The following is a 16,763-nucleotide window of genomic DNA, read 5'->3' as shown; positions in this document are numbered from 1 at the left end:
GGCTCTCTCTGGTTGCCTGATCGTTGCCGCTCTGTCTCGCCGCGTACCCGCAGTCCATCACCACCCCTCATCGTGTCTTCCCGGGCTTCTAACATCCCTGCACATCCTTCCCTTTGTAGAAGTCCTCATTCCTGTGCTCTACTTTCGTTGCGTTACACGGATCTATCCTACTTGTCTGGATCCGCCTGTGATTTGATCTCTTCCCCCGCCAGCCACCAGACAGAGGCGCACATCAGCGGATGATATAAAAGGATTTAGAAGATTTCATCCCAGTGTTTGGGGGGTTTTGTTTTTTTTTTTAACTATACAATCCATCTGAATGAAACAGCCGTGCAGATTGACATTATTTTGACACCTAGCCTTTGACCACGAGGTGTTGGTACATTTTCCAAAGGAGTTTTTGCAGTACCATACTGCCACTCAGTGGTTATAAGTGACAACTGCCCCATAAAGTAAAGGCTATACAGAGATAGTAAGCAGCTAATTCACTCAGTAACTGTATTACATACAGCATGACGGGAGATTCTGTGGGTGCAAAAAAGACTGCAGCTTTAACACTTGTGCCAGACTAAAAGTAACACTTGCTGTTTATCTTGCGGATCTGAGAGTGGTAAATTCATGTAGAAAAGGCCATTCTCATAGGAAGTTCTGTGTGAATTTTGAGATAAATTTACAGGCCATTATCTTTCAGTCAGTCTACGTTAAACCACGGCTACGGTAAAAGCCTTTGGGAAGTTCTGCATTCACTTTTTTTGAGTAGAGCCTTTAAAGTTCTACTGAAACGCAGCAAATATCCATTATATTACAACATTGAAATGTTGGGTCTTATTGGGACACTTTTTTTTTTTGTCTACTAATGACATCTGCAAATTCCAAATTGACCTATTTCGGATCATAAATACAAAAACAAAATACCTTTACACCTTTAGCCCTTAACAGGCCACACTGGCATTGCTCTTGGGTTGTGGTTTATCATTTTAATGCTTATCCCTCAGATACTATTCATATTTAAAGCCCTCACAATATGGTTTTGGGGGTCAAAACCCAGACTAAGAAAGAGACTATCCATGCCAAATTCTAAACTACAGATCTTTAAATGTCTTTTTAATGTAAATAGTCATTGTCTCAATAACTATTTCAGAAAGCAGGAGTGTATAACATTTGTTTTTGGAAGAAATCATCTGGGAATTCCCCCATACCTCTTCAAAGATAAGCAGGTGTCGGTTTCTGTGGGGCCCTGGGTTAAAATGTCGTGGGAACACAGACCTGTCATGCGAGTGTCGAGGTCTCTCAGCCATGAAATACACGCTACCATGGCCTGTACAGCTTCATGAATTAAAGATTCCCTGAAACCTCCATTTTCCTTGATTTGACAACATTTACATCTTCAGTGTACGAATATTTGTAGCATTTATATAAATGTATAAAAAAAAATTCTTTTAGATATTTTGTCTATGTCAGGTCACTTTAGTAAAAGACATATCACTTCAGGCTAAAATAATGATGCTAAGGGAATTTCTGCTGCTGTCAGAAGTCAAAATTAGTTAAAAAAATAAAAATAAAAAACATTATTTTCTACATGTATGTAGTGATACTTTTACAATCCAATTCTTCAGAGGACTTTCCAGCACCATCCCTGAACAATCCATCACAATTTTAGGTATATTTTAGAAGACAATATTTACAGATTATGATGCAATAGACAAAAATCAAAGTAGAAATAGAGAATTTATTGAAAATTCTTTCATCCATTTCAGTTTATTTCTTCTTACTTGCATTAAGAACACACAATTTTAACCTGTCTGTGCATTAAATGATTGGGAGTTAAAAGTGTAATGAGTTTTTCAGTGTACGATCTGTGCTTATTATTTTTTTCCTTATGACATTCTGCATTTATAACCGTGCGAAATAAAAAGAAGAAATCACTCAAAAAATCTCCCAGGGCGTAAACACTCCGCCTCCCTCCTCACTCACTCCTTCCAGCTCAGCCCGAGCGTCTCGGCGATAAAGGAAAAGATGTGCGTGTCCTCCAAGATGGCCTTGGCGGTGGGTTTCCCCGCACCGTGCCCGCTGCGGGTGTCCACCCTGACCATGAGGGGCTGGCTCTGCTTGGGACTGCTGCCGACTCCGTGCTGCAGGGCGGCGCAGTACTTCAGGGTGTGCAGAGGCACCACGCGGTCGTCGTGATCGGCCGTCAGAAGCAGCACGGCGGGGTAGGGAGGGCCGGTGTAAGGTGGCTGAGGCAGATTGTGCAGAGGAGAGTACCTGGAGATATGGTGACAGAGACAAGATGGAGGGAGAAGTTGCGATGTGTGACGCTTTTATTATACTCAGGCCTTGAGATCACAGGAAACGAGACCTGACACGTAATGATGTGAGATTAAACCAAACCCATAAATAATGAAAACTGTTTGCGAAAAGAGCGGAAATGCTATTTTTAGGTGAGTTAATGAAGAGGTACATGCGAGGCGGTAGGCTACAACCTCGGTGGGGGGGAGGTGAGAATCATTTCATTTGAGTCTCTGTTCTAACGTAGATTAACTTTATTAAAATCTGGCTCTTAGTATTCAGTGCAGCATTTCAGTGTGTGCTTGGTCCTTTTCGTTCAGACGGCGCTCATTCGTAAAATTGATGGAAGTGAACTGACATAGAATATATTATTGGAGACCTTCACACAGGTCCAGATCTGATCACTACACACAAAGCTCACCGATCAGGCATAACATTATGACCACAGGCAGGAGATGTAAATAACATTGAGCATCTTGTGACAATTTAATGTTCTGCTGGGAAACTTCTGGACCTGTCAACTGTTTGGATGTTACTTAGACATGTAGCACCCACCTAGACCAGACCAGGCACCCCCACCCCATAGCAATGACGGCAGGATGCAGCAAGGAACGTGCACACTAACAAAAACAGTTTAGGAACAACTAAAATGGAGAACAGCACAAGGTGTTCACCAAGCCTCCAAATTGACGGATATAGATCCCGAACTGTTCAAGTATCTGTGGGATGATCCACTGAGGCCCCTCCCCTCAACACGTAGGACCTAAAGGACCACACCACAACTTCAGTAGGCCCATGTCCATTCTCTGATGAGTCCCAAATGTTTTGGATGCACAAGGGAGACCCACACAGTGCTAGGAAGGTGGTGGTAATGATATGCCGCACCGGTTCTTCCTCAAGCAACTGTGTATTTTAGTTATTTGTTGTGTGTGTGTGTGTGTGTGTGTGTCTGATGAGTTGTTCATACTTGATGAGCCACTTGAACTGCTCCGGGTCGTCAGAACAGCCGTAGTCGGTGGTCCAGGCGTGGCCAATGGTGAACTTGTGGAACTTCAGCATGTCCATCACCCCGACTTCGGCTACGACGCAGCCGAACAGGTCCGGACGTTGGTTCAGGCAAGCGGCTGTGCGTGTGTATTTCAAACAGCGTTACAGATCTGAATCACCAATTCACAAACACACACACACACACACACACACACACACACGTGGCTTCATTTCATACTATCGGACACAATCTCTCCTACGCGGCCACTTGGCGCACCAGGGAAGCAGGCATTAGTCGGGTTTGTACAGTGCCAGATGGCGGCCGCCCTTTGCTAAATGATGTGACTAAGCACTGTTTAATGTGCTGTTTAATAGCAAAATGAATTGAAGCTAAGCAGCTAAGTAGTGTTGGATAAATACGACATTAGCAGATGTGCTAAACAGGCACAACAAAGGAATACGAAGCATTCGGATTTGAAGACTTGCAATTGACCTGTCAGTCTCGGCTTTGAGAGAGGTGGGATTACTTTAGATGCTTTAGAGACACTAGGTGTCCCACGTAATGAAGAGGCACACAGTCCGTCCCGTACTCACCCACTAGCAGCCCTCCATTAGAGCCTCCATTGATAGCGATGCGGCTGGCTGTGGTGTACTTCTCCTGGATCAGGTACTCAGCGGCGCACTGGAAGTCATCGAAGCAGTTCTGTTTGTTCCCCAAACAGCCGCCTGCAAACGCACTTCACGTCACTTCAAGAGGAAATTGCGGGCAGTTCACGTTTACGGTTTTCTCCTCTGTGATGCCGTACCTTTGTGCCAGGTGAGGCCGTACTCTCCGCCCCCTCTGATGTTGGCCACCGCCAGGATCCCTCCTAGGTGTCTCACAAAAAGCAGATAGGCAGAGCTGGCCAGGTGCAAGAAAGAAGGGCAAAGAAAGCACGTCAGCAGTTGATATTAAGGAAGTGAGGAGTTAAATGCAGCACAAGAATTATATAGACTATTATTTGTGGTATGATTACTTCTAGATGACCGTTTCACACTTCATATTTAGGTCTTGCGAGGTTACAGCAGGTTCTGCTTTGGTGCACGCTGAGCACGGACACAGAGTTTCTGTTTTGCCACTCATGAAAGTTTTCATACGCTCCCATTTACAGAGAAATCAGACAAACTAGAGTGGGAAAGCTCATCTTACGAGGCAGCTGGATTCTCACATGACTCACAAAACCACACGATTCATAATCCATCAAGCTTGGTTTCGAGCTATGTGCTTATCGACAGACCATCCACAGAACAATTATGTTTTGTGCGAATCTGAAAATGACTGTAATGCAAAAATCTTCCTTGCAAATATGGCGAGAATTAAATTCGTTGATCTAAACAAATATTTAGATCCATTAAAGTAAAGTACTAAAGTAAAAAGCCCTCCTGAAACATGAATGGCTTGTGAAATACAGCATTAATACAGTATTACAGTATTAAAGTAACGTTACTGGTTTTGTTTCTTCGATAGATATGTCAGCATTAGTGTCTTAGCTGCACGTTAGAGTTGTAGCTTCAGGAGGTGGAGTGAGGTTGAACTACTTTATGGACAGTTTTATAGATGAGGACAGTAGATAAATCATCATGAGATATTTAACAGTAGATATTTCTACAGACAAATCTTATTTTTAGTTAAAGGATTTTTCTCGTGCAATGAAACGTTGTGAGAAGGAATATTTAGTATTTTGTTAGCATTTGGTGAAGCTGTTACCAACTTAGATCTCTTGACTCTTGAAATGTAATTTCCCGCGGCTTTTTATAGGATATCGGAAGTCAAAGAGGTTGCAAACCGTCCTACAAATTAGTTAGACTGCCTCAAAATAACTCTGGTTCATTAGTTTAAGCTTATTTTCAGGATGTAAATTAAATGTTTAAAATCTGGAATTTATAAAATAATGTGACTGCAGATTTACTGAGAAACTGCCAGTGACTCATTCGCACACAGCAGTACTTTCAGTATTACTGGTGCAGAAGCCTCAAAGCCTCAAAAACACGTAGACATTAGTTCAATGTTTACTGGATTCTTGTCAGGTCATAAGATCACACGATATTCCATGTTGTCGGGCAGCAAAGCTCGCACTCATCTCATGCTTATCCGCAGGGACGAGGACAAGTCAGCATCTTGCGAGGACCTAACGGCAGCTATGCGTTTTAGGAGCGATGGCAGCCACTCCAATTCTCAGATTATCCTTACAAGGACGGCAAGAATCAAATATGAAGTTTTCTTGACGCGATTGGTCGATAGACTGTGACAGATGGAGTGCAACTTATCAATAGTTAACCTATTTTAAATGTTTCCAAAGAGGATTTCTCCAACGATTAAGCTCAATAAAACAGCAGCTCACAAACTAATGAAATGACTGACATTTTATACACAGGCCCTATAATGGGGATGTGGCTGCTTTTAGTCTAAAATTGATACATTTGACTCACCAAAAATTAACCAAAATTAAAATTTCTCAATAATGAAATATTGCAGAATGAATGATTGTATTGGGCTGTGAGATTTAAAAAAATAGTTATAATGGGAGACATTTTTTGTTTGGAATTTAGAATTTGATGGTACACAAAAACTGATTCTTGCCAATATTTTAGCTAATCTTGGTCATTTGTGATCCCAACATTAGTTTTACAGAATATAATTTGTTTTCTTTTTCTTTTTCTGGCATTTAAAGGGTTAAAATCCTCAAAATTATTGAATTTGTGGTAGCTTTGTAAAGCAATGAAGTGGTTTAAGAGATTTATACAGAAAAAAAATTTAAATATGAAACTGTTTTTATAGCAGTTTTTGTTCTTAATGACTGAAGAGGGCAGGGTTAATATAATGTCATGTCACATTACAAAAGCTGTGACTCTGGGATTTATTGACAAACCCAATGAAACCTAAATGTTTTTTCTTGTACTTTTAGAACGCAATAACTACGTTGGTCGTATTTATCCAGATAACATATTCCCAAAACCGTGGATCAGTTCTATCTACCACTACTATCACAGACATAGAGGAGGAAAGTAGAGTTTAAGTACTTATAGTATGGCTGTATAGAATTCTCAAAGCCTCCATATCCGTAGAGGAAAACAGGATGAGTCCCATCGTTCTTTAGGCCCTTGGCATGAACCAAGAACATGGGGATCTTGGTTCCATCTTTACTCGGGTAGAACACCTGAAAACATAAATACACAATACGCATCACTGGATGCGCCTCCGAATGTGCAAATGCTTCAGACAGTGACATTCGATATTTCTAAAACTGTTTGCACGCACCATTTGAATGCGATTCTGGTAAATCTGCATCATGACACAAATATGCAAACAGCAAATGTGCTGATGTAACTGGAAGATGAGGGGGAAGAAAGCAACAATGCAAAGAAAGAGCAATGGGGAAGTTTACGCAGGAAGGTAAAAAAAAAACAGCGGCCTGTGTGAAAATACAGCGGCGTTGTTTTGCTGTTCTATTTTAAATTGTTTGCATTTTTCAAATATTTGAATTATTCACACTTGTTGGAACTTTTCTTCAGGACTTTCCACACTTGATTTTATCAAGTGATTTGTGGCACATTTGAATCTCAAAGAATCTTTTTTGTTTTCTCTTCTTGCATTTCGGCCTTTTCTCTAGTTTCCCTTTTGGCTCTGAACACACGCTCAACAAATGAAAAATATGAGATCTGTGCAGCAATTTACAGCTGTCGGTCAACATTAAAACGGCTCTTAATTACAAATGACAAAATGCGTGTGCGCGCGCAGAGCTTAAAAGCCTTCATCTCAAATTTAATAGACTAAAGTAACGTCACATTTCACTCCGTCAGATGTCGCCGCATGCAGAAAGTGAGGAAGTGAACCGAAAAAGTGATATTACCTGGCTCGTCTGATAGTCCTCTTGCTTGATGCCTTTTACCTCCACCTCCCTGAACACCCTGGGCTCTGGGTTGGCCTCGCTCAGGTCACAGTAGTAAATGATGCCTGGTTGGCAAAGAGCAGAGGTCACACAGGTTAGAGGCTACTCTGCGGTAAGCTGCTTGCACGTAATGGTTCATATTTTAGACGAACTACCTGGTGATGTAACAAATGATATAAGCATCTGCAGCGGGCTACTCTGTCTCCGTCGCTACAGTTGCCCCTCTCTTCAGAGGGGCTGAAATGCATTGCTACCAGCGTGCAGGAGTGCAAACGCTGCAGCAGATTCAGCTTCATCTGCGTAAACTCACCTGGCAAGGACTTCAGTGTAAGAGAGATATTTAAAGCACTCTGTTTCTCATAGTTGGTGTATTAGTAGAGAAAGCAGAAGTTGGTGGCAGCAATAGGGAAACTGCTAATACTTGCTACTTGCAGTAAAGCGTAATGATCAATGAACTGATAAGACGAGCAACCGAAAGTTATGAAGCAACTGCAGATAAAGATAATTGGCAAGATAGTAATTATTAATAAAAGTAATCGTTCGGTCCACCCTATTACTCATGCATGCGTCTATACATAGTGTGTTACTGTTGTTGTAATTCCTCTTCGTGCTGGTTTGTTAATGGTGAATTACCCGGTGTGGTGAAGGAGGTGAACTTGTAGAAGAAGTCCGAGTGCTTCTTCTTGCAGCTCACTCCGGACACTGTGCCGACGTCCAGCGGCAGGTCCCTGACGAGCCGGCCCGTGGTCAGCTCATACACCTGCAGGATGTCCTTCACGTCGTGCACGTAGTTGACCAGCAGGTGGTGCTGGTTCACACAGGAGACGAAGCCTGCAGGAGGAGGAGGAGGAAGAAAAGAGGAAGTCAAGTTAAATGAACTTGAGAGTGTTTGTTTTGTTGAAAACACTGTATCCAAGGGAGACCGTGTCCTTGTGTTCTTCTTCTCCTTCTTCTTCTTCTTCTGTGTGATATGAACTCCCTTTCTGCTGTTTGTTGATTATGTTCATTTTTGCTAAGGTTAATAAATCATCTCATGGGTGTCATCTCGAGAGAAAGTCACATATTGGCTGTTAATTTACCATGACCATATTAACTAGTTGGAATTTTACTGTTTATACCTGTAAGGCCCGCATAAACCATTAATCCATTTAATGTCATTGGGTGCAGTCTCGTAAACAGCCTGCAGAGGGCAGCCTAACATGCTGTCGGGTGAAAACGGTTGAGATGCTCCCTTTTCTGGCATGCTGTTTTGAAAAAAAAAAAATACAGCAACCACAATTCCATATATGGTATTTTGCCTTGAAGTGCCGTCCATTGATCTTGGACTTGCCTAAATTATGCGTAACAACGTTCTCCGAGTTCTCCGGAAGACGGAAAACGTGGCACTATCAGATGTGTAAATGGCGCACATTCTATGAGCGTTTGGTAACTTCGCCTTCAAAGGACGAAACGAAGAAAACAACAGGTTAATAACTTGCACTGATCACGTCATAAGCCTTGACACTTACAGCAAGCAACAGCGTAACACACAGGGGATGTATTCAGGTATAAATACATTTTAAGGCATCATCTAAATCCACTCACTCATTAAACATCATTAAACATTAAACATTAATGCAGGTATAGCACCTCAAAACAGTCATAAAACTGTATTTTTTTGGTTTAAATGAAAAGATTATCTTAAAGGTTCCGTTTGTACTGACACACTGCTGTATTCGTGTGTGTGTGTGTGTGTGTGTGTGTGTGTGTGTGTGTGTTCGTGTGTGTGTGTGTTCGTGTGTGTGTGTGTCTGTTCACATGAAGGAGGAAATGTGGACATTCACCGACCGCGTGTTTTCATTGATCTCCAGACACAGTTACGATCATTCGAATGACGAATGTGGAGGAGTGGTGGTGGTGGGGAGGGGGGGAACATATGTTAGGCAAAAGCGCTTGTGGATCGAGTTTCACTTTTTGAAGCAGATTTCCCTTTGACGAACGCTTTTGACCGCAGAATCTGAACTTCCCAGTTGTTGTGGTCAGGCTGTCATCGAAACATTAGGACACGAATTCAGCGAAAAGACGCACTGCAAGAGCCCAGGGCCACATAGTGGAAATCCACTTGTGCGTACACGCACTTCTACGCACTTCTGCAGCGCGGCGGAGTTTTCATAGCTGCGACAAAAAAGGCCACAGCTGCCAACGTGCAGTAGCTGTAGGAACTCTGCCGACCCTCTACATCATCTTTGGAGAAACGATACTTCATAGGGTGACTACAGGGTGAAAAATTCCAGTTTGTCTCACCCAGGACGTCCTTCTCGTGCTGTGGTATGAGGGTAGTCCAGTGCTCCCTGCCTGGTTTCTGGATGTCAATGTTGAGGAGGCAGTAGCGAGGGGCATCCAGGTTGGAGCGGAAGGTGAACACGGTCCCCTCGTTGGTGATGTAAGAGTACTGGGCGTCGAAGTTGTCCACAAGTTTGACCCACGGCAGCAGGCCTAGTGGAGAACGTTAAAAAAAAAAGGAGAGAAAATCACATGACACACCTCAATAGTTTTGATTTATGTGGCCATGGTTGACATTTGGAGGTGCGTAGACTGAAAAGGAAATTTCTTTTCACCTGAAATATGCTTTCGCAACAGAACTAAAGTGGAAAGTGTCAAAACTCCTGCATGTGGGGAGGGTGAATTATGAAATCCTATTAGCTTAAGTAACATTCCCCTGGCGCTTGGTGTTATATTTACACATTCTCATACACTCCCATTCTGATGTGACACAAACTTCCACTAATTTAAGAAGCAAACTGTCAAAGCAGCACGTACTCGGACGCTGCACATATTCGCAAGAGAGGAAGTAAACACATAACAGGAAGATGATATGAAAGCGACAGGAGTCAAACCTGCGAGGCCGTAGCTCACTTTCCTAGCTATTTTAATTTTTAATTGTTTTAGAAGGACATTTCTGTGGTTTAAGCTTCTCAAATATGAAGATCTGCTGTTGGTTACCAGCTGAACTTGGGAGCTGGGGTGGACATTTTTATAATCTGGATGATCGATCAAATTCACTGGACCTTAGATGCTCCCAATTAGAATAGAATTCGGCCCAGAAGGTAGAAATCTTATCCACTAAACACGGAGGGAGGTGCTGAACCCCAAATTACCTGCGGCATACGTATCCGTGTGTGCGTGACAGGGGGAATTAGATGCAAACCGCAAGATAAAAGCCACACATTATTACACATCGGTTTAAAATTCCGACGTAATTCGATGTGCGAGAGTTCGGCGCACGCACCCTTGATGCCATCGGGGAGCTGCTGAAGGTCACAGTACCACAGCTGGTTGACGGGCTCACAGCCTTCGGTGATGGACAACACGACGTACCTGCCATCGTCTGATATCTGAAAAAATAAGATATGAACAGGCAGGCGCGAAAGACAAGAGAGAAGTTTCACAAGGCTTTGAGTGATACGAAGCACTCATCCATAAAAGCCAGACAGGCATGCCGCTAATCATCTTAGAACAACAAACAGATAAGAGACGTCGCAGTGAAATACTGATCACTGGGCCAGGGTTTCGACTGCAAGCTGCACCCTGTAACTTGACAAGGGTCACTGACAGCTTGGCAGAGAATGAAAAGTAGCTTATAGCTGGCAGAAAGCTACCTGAGCAATGAGAGGATTGTTTTTTTTTCTCCAAGGTTGCTTCCCGGATTATCTGCCGGACTGGGCCTCTCTAGGTGCACCAGGGGAGCCCCTGTCTGACGTGGGAGCTGGTAACACTCAGGGGACTCTCCTGTCTCCCTTTCTGTTCACTCTACACACCTCAGACTTCCAGTATAACTCTGAATCATACGTCGACATCTGCAGCACTTCTAGGATGACTGTGCAGCTGATTTGGGGCGTGTTCAAGATCATCAGGGCTAAGAGTATGGGGAAACTGGTGTTTAACTGGTGAGTGGCGGAGCAGGAATCCGCTTTGTAAAGATCGGGGGGGATGGTGTTTATGGTGAGGCTGATGGGAACTGAAACTGTGCCTGTGAACATTAAGAGTGAAGTGGTTGGAACTGAGCAACACTGGTGACTTGGGTGTCCAAATGCTGGTCACAACAGAGCAGCAGTGAAGGGCGGACACTGGTGCTTTGAACAACCCGCACCTAATCACACACTGACTGTTGTTCCTAATCATTTTGTGTGTCCATCCTGCAGGGGATGGCTGCTGCCATCAAGGAATGTCATTGCTATGGGGTGGGGGTGCCGGGTCCGGTCTAGGTGGGTGTCTAAATAGCATCCACACGAATGCCGAAAGGTTTCCCAGTAGAACATTAAATTGTCATGACTCTCTGTTACGGTGTGGATTATCATTTCACCCACCCTGAACAGCAAACATCCGCTATTATCTGAATATTTATGGCCATTTGCCAACTGCACGGTGCAAATGTTTGCAGCGTTTTTCATCTTTGATAACTATGGACCTACCGTCGCTGAACTGTGCCACTTGGGATGATCTGGGAACTCTGCAACCAGAATGTCTTCTGACTGCTTGGTGCCGATAACGTGGTAGTAGAGCTTCTGATTGATGTTGCAGGTGGTCTCCGTGCCTTGAAAAAATCAGAAGAATTTAAATCTTCCGCTGCATTTTAATAATTGCGCCGCTGCGTCGACGCACATTGTCTCCACATTACCATCGGTTTTGCCTTCCTGGCGCGGGTAGCTGTTGTAAAAGATGCCCTTTCCGTCATGAGTCCAGGCCAGGCAGCTGAATTTAACCCTTTCCAGCACGTCAGGCAGTAGAGTCAGATCGTCGGCCTTCATGAAACGCACCGTCACCCAGTCTGAGCCGCTGCTGCTCAGACCGTAGGCGAAGTATTCACACTCTTCTGACAGTCTTGCCACTGAAAGGGGGAAAGGAGGAAGCAGTGAGCACTTTCTCTTTACGCCCCGACTTATCTGTGCGCTTGTGCACATGTGCCCTGCAGTTTGACTCACTCTTCAGCGCCACCGTGCCGTCTTCGGATAGGGTATTGGGATCAAAGAACACCGTGGCAGTTGCATCCAGAGAGTCTTGCACGTACAGCATGTCCTGGTTCTGAAGGCCTTTGTTGTGAAAGTAGAAATACCTGAAAATTAGGAGAGAAAAAAAAAAAAGGAACTAAATTGAGAACGAGCCTTTTGGTCTCATAAGTGATTCACCAAACTTCATCTTATACCTCTTCCCCCTTTTGTAAGGGCAGCTATATTTGGGGTAGTCATAGAGCTCGGTGAGACGCTGGTGGAACTGAGCCCGCACTGCACACTTTTCCAGGTAGGGCATGGTCAGTTTGTTCTGCTCCTCAACGAAGGCCTGAGCAACAACAAAGAGAGTGGCAAGGGAGAAAATCAGGGGTGTTTCTAGCAAAGACACAACTTCAGATTTCTTGCGAGAACCTCTCACGGACCATTGTTTCTGGGCTGTCAGGGTCTTCCAGCCATGCATAGGGATCACAGATCTTAGTTCCATGGTAGTCATCCACCTGTTATAAAAATAAACAGGTTGAGCAGGAAGAAACACACAACAGATGTCAAATGTTTGGCATTTAAACTTGGTTTTCTTGTCAGAAATTATTTTTCTCTGGAATTATGGAGCCTCGATCCAATCAACTGCCAACTGTGTGTGTCACACATAACTAACAATGTGTAACATATTTGACAGGACGCCGCTTGTCATTAGTTGGCATCTACATTGTTCCTTTTATGTGCCGACCTTGATGTACCTACACGCACACAAACGCACGTTATGTTGACTATCTTTGGTATGCTGCCATAAAACATAAAAACATCTTTGTCCTCACAAAGATGGCTGTAAAACACACACACACACACGCATTTCCATTGATTCCACTGATGGCATTATATTCAGAAATCATTTCTCACTAGTTTTCCATTAACCTAAAAAAACATGTTAACATCTTATTAGGCGCAGAAGTTTAACACGTTTCTGAGAAATAAGGCCCACCACCTTTTCCATTCACGCATCGAAGTGCAGCCAAATGTCTACGCTGCCTGTGAGCCGCGGCGAAAGTGAGATGTGTGCCAGTGAAAGACACACCACGAAGGACATTCGGGTGTGTGTAGTTTTCTTCAATATATTTGCCTTTCAAGACTAGATCACGAGTGTTTGTGGCAAACTTAAACTTAGATTTAATTCAACGTGATGTTTATTGTTGAAACTAATTACCAGGAGTGCCAGTTTTCTTTTTGACTTCATGAATTCATATACTATACTTAATTTTTTTGTTGGGTTTGTAGTTCAACAGATAGATCTAGAATTTAATAAAATCTTACATACGTCTGTTTCCTTACCGTATGTTAAGGACAAAATTTGTGCAATACTATAATCAACCAGATCATTGAACTTCAACGCCCTTTTGAACTCCAATGCCCTGTGAGCACTGAAACATTCCTATCCAAGTAGTAGTTCTATAAGTGTGTGCAATGTGAGTTGAGGATGTGTAGTGGAACCACTCGTGAAACAGCTGGCAAACTTAAACTTAGAGGTAAATGTGTTACAGCATGATGAGAGCAAGACCCTTCCCTGTCAGGGATTGTAGAGGTTTGAAGTGGAAGGACCCAAATGCAGGACAAACGATGAGGACACAGGGAATCCGGGGAAAAAGAGGGAATTCAATGAAAGTTACAGGGAACAAAAAGCGCTGCAGAAGGAAGGAAAAGAAGGGGAAAAAAAAATAAACTCTCGATAGGCTACAAGGTTCGGAAAACACACAGGAGGGCAATCAAACAAGGAGAAACCAATAAGCAATCAGCACACAAAGAGGCACAAAAGACAGGAAACAATTTAACAAAATAAAACAGGAAACACAAAACATGACACAGACAGACATCATGAAAGAAACACAAGGCACGACAGACAGGAAATAAAGAAACTAAGGGAAATCATGACACTCCCCCCTCCAGTTTGACACCAAAATTAATCAGCCAACAAAGAAAATTTCCACAGTGAAGCACGGTGGTGACAGCATCATGTTTTAGAGCTTTCAACGTTCAGAATCCCAATGATCCTAAGCACAGAAAATTCTAATTGTTGAGTCGATTTATCTCTCTCTTCTGGAGCATCTTGTCACCAAAAAGACACATCTCATCACAAAGCAATATGTACATACATAGCAAATGCAACGGAAGCTGCAACAGAAGATAAATACTTGGCTCGCTGAACACGGAAACAATTATTAAAGGGGAATTCTTAATGAGGATATACATTCAATCCAAGTTCCCAAGAAGTCAGCAGCTGTTTGACCAGTGGTTCCACTACATGTGTCACTGTCACATTGTAAACACTAGAGAACGCCTGACAGGTTTACTTGGGTAGGATGTTTCAGGGCTCACAGGGCAATGGAGTTCAAAGGAGCATTGAAGTTCAACGATCTGCTTGATTACAGTATTGCACAAATTTTGTATAAAACTAGGTATAATTCACTGCCAGGAAATATTGTAAAAATGTTGGGGGTTAGAGACAGAGGGTACAACGTAAGAGGGAGAGAGAACTTAAAACAACCAAGTTCTTGTACCACATTGAAAAGTATGTGTGGATCAGTCTATGGAGTGATACTATGGAATGGTTTTTCTTTTTTCTGTCGTCTGGTTTCGCCTGTTTTTTATCGAGACCTGTACATGCCTGGACAAATATGCTGCGCAGACACATTATGTGTATGTATATATGCATATATACAGTATCATGTTTTTGTATTAAATGTACATACCATGCATATTTCGGACTTAATAGGTTTCTTTTGTTTGATTTGAGTAAAAAGAAAACAAGCATTCTGCATTTATAAGCTACGCTTCAGTCGAAATCCTTTGTGGTTAGCTATCCTTTATTTATTTATTTCATTTTTGTTTATGTTTGCGATTGTGTGAAGATTTTTGATGCTGACCAAAATAAAGTACATTTATTCATTCATTCATTCATTCATCTTTTTAAGAAAAATTAGTGTTACTATGGAGACGATTAGACAGCACACCACAATGGCTGAAAATTAGCATCAAGCTGTCCACCAACACATAACACAACACAGTGTGTCTGGGCTGGAAGCATCACTGCACTAACATGTATGCAGCCACCTCGCTTTCTGTCAAAGTGGTTAGAGGAACCCCGAACGTCTGGTGTTTGGTGGGTAGGTTGCAGGTGTCTGGTCTGGTCAGGTCTGGTCTAGGTCTAGGTGGGTGCTACATGACTAAGTAAAATTCACATGAATGAATGCCAGGTCTAAGAGTTTCCCAGCAGAACACTGAATTGCTACAAGATGGTCAATGTTATTCATTTCTCCCGTCAGTGGTCATAATGTTATGCCTGACTGGTGCGCTTGCATCTTTTACTACTTAGCAGGGAACTACAAATACTTGCAATAATGGCTTATTCTTTTTACCTCAACAAATACAAATACAAATACTGGATGGTTTGCACACATATCATTTGACATTTTTGGCCAAATTACTTTTAAAATCAATTACGTATGCGCCTGTGTATGCATGTATTTATGGCATATGATTGTAAATTGTTGTTTGGATGAAAATCACTAGGCCTCTGTTAAGATCGTGTTTTCTTAAAGTAAATGATTGATTAATGATCCAAATTAGACTTAAAGTTTCAAATAATTGCCTCATATCACCAAGCATGCAGCTGAGGTCCTAATGAATGAGCGCATAAGGCTGCACGTTTCCACACCACACCGAGACTCGTTTTTTTTTTTTTTTTCTTTGGTCGGGCGTTGGCGCAACTTTACCACAACCGCGCTACGAAGAGTAAAAAATGCAGGCGATTCCGAGCGCACAACAACACGGCACTCCCCTTTCAACGAATATTTGTTTCTTCGGTTTAACTTTTGTTTTTGCTTCTCCATTCATTCGCCATTTGCCTTTCTAACCCGCCACCAATATGACTCGTCTTTCTCTTCCTGGTCTCACTTTTCCAGCTCGAGCGCCGCAGAGGAAGAAAGAAACGCTCAGCGGGACTTTTCACACTGACCTTACTCTCATCTCTTCGGGCAGCCGGGTACTTAAACGCCATGGTTTCCTAAAACGTTTTTCTGTGTTTCGTCTTTGTACTTATTTTCTGTCTTTTTTAAAAAAAAAAAAAATCGTTCTGTGTGCACCGTCTCGACCAAATCAATGACTCCTTCCTTTAAGTGAAAGTGAAAGTATTCTCTCTCTCTCTCTCTCTCTCTCTCTCTCTCTCTCTCTCTCTCTCTCTCTCTCTCTCTCACTCACACACACACACACACACGCCCCCGCGTTTGTGCCGCCTGCTTTACGAAGGAAACGTTTGCGTCATTCAGGGTAACTGATCCACAGCGAGTGCACGTCGATCAGTCACTTGCGCAATTCGCAATTCATAAAAATCGCACCCAAATCGGTTACAATAAATTGTAAATGCAAAATCCATGTACCGCACAGAGAGAAGATGAACAGCTGACAGCATGATCCAGAGGAACATAAGCATTCACTCTGAACCGAATCACTCAGCTGCAGCGTCTGAGAAAACAAAGAAGTGAGAGACCATGCAGCTTTTTTTTTTTTCTGATACTCCACC

At 42.8% G+C, this 16,763-nt stretch overlaps 1 protein-coding gene across 1 annotated transcript; it reads right to left on the bottom strand.

Moving 5' to 3' along the window:
• Positions 1–1,709: 1,709 nt before the first annotated feature.
• On the bottom strand, positions 1,710–16,369 carry LOC125020534 (prolyl endopeptidase-like). The gene is made up of 15 exons (XM_047605921.1): positions 16,200–16,369; positions 12,616–12,690; positions 12,388–12,521; positions 12,167–12,297; positions 11,863–12,072; positions 11,657–11,778; positions 10,474–10,579; positions 9,489–9,680; positions 7,839–8,036; positions 7,167–7,270; positions 6,337–6,473; positions 4,083–4,177; positions 3,871–4,002; positions 3,257–3,413; positions 1,710–2,265 (listed from the first exon to the last, which is right to left on the bottom strand). The coding sequence occupies exons 1-15, from the start codon at positions 16,239–16,241 to the stop codon at positions 1,971–1,973; spliced, it is 2,130 nt and encodes a 709-aa protein (XP_047461877.1). The 5' UTR covers positions 16,242–16,369; the 3' UTR covers positions 1,710–1,970.
• Between the last annotated feature and the right edge of the window lie 394 nt (positions 16,370–16,763).

Source organism: Mugil cephalus, chromosome 14, assembly GCF_022458985.1.
Source record: "Mugil cephalus isolate CIBA_MC_2020 chromosome 14, CIBA_Mcephalus_1.1, whole genome shotgun sequence".
Lineage (NCBI taxonomy): Eukaryota > Metazoa > Chordata > Actinopteri > Mugiliformes > Mugilidae > Mugil > Mugil cephalus.
Note: the sequence above shows the minus strand (reverse complement) of the source record. Positions and strands in the feature narration are given on the sequence as shown.

Excerpts from the sequence above, each read along its gene's own strand:
- LOC125020534 (XM_047605921.1), bottom strand. The coding sequence starts at position 16,241 with ATGGCGTTTAAGTACCCGGCTGCCCGAAGAGATGAGAGTAAG. Across the intron at positions 12,073-12,166 it reads CGGCACGGTGGCGCTGAAGA|TGGCAAGACTGTCAGAAGAG; the intron begins GTGAGTCAAACT and ends TCCCCCTTTCAG. Across the intron at positions 10,580-11,656 it reads AGTGGCACAGTTCAGCGACG|ATATCAGACGATGGCAGGTA; the intron begins GTAGGTCCATAG and ends TTATTTTTTCAG.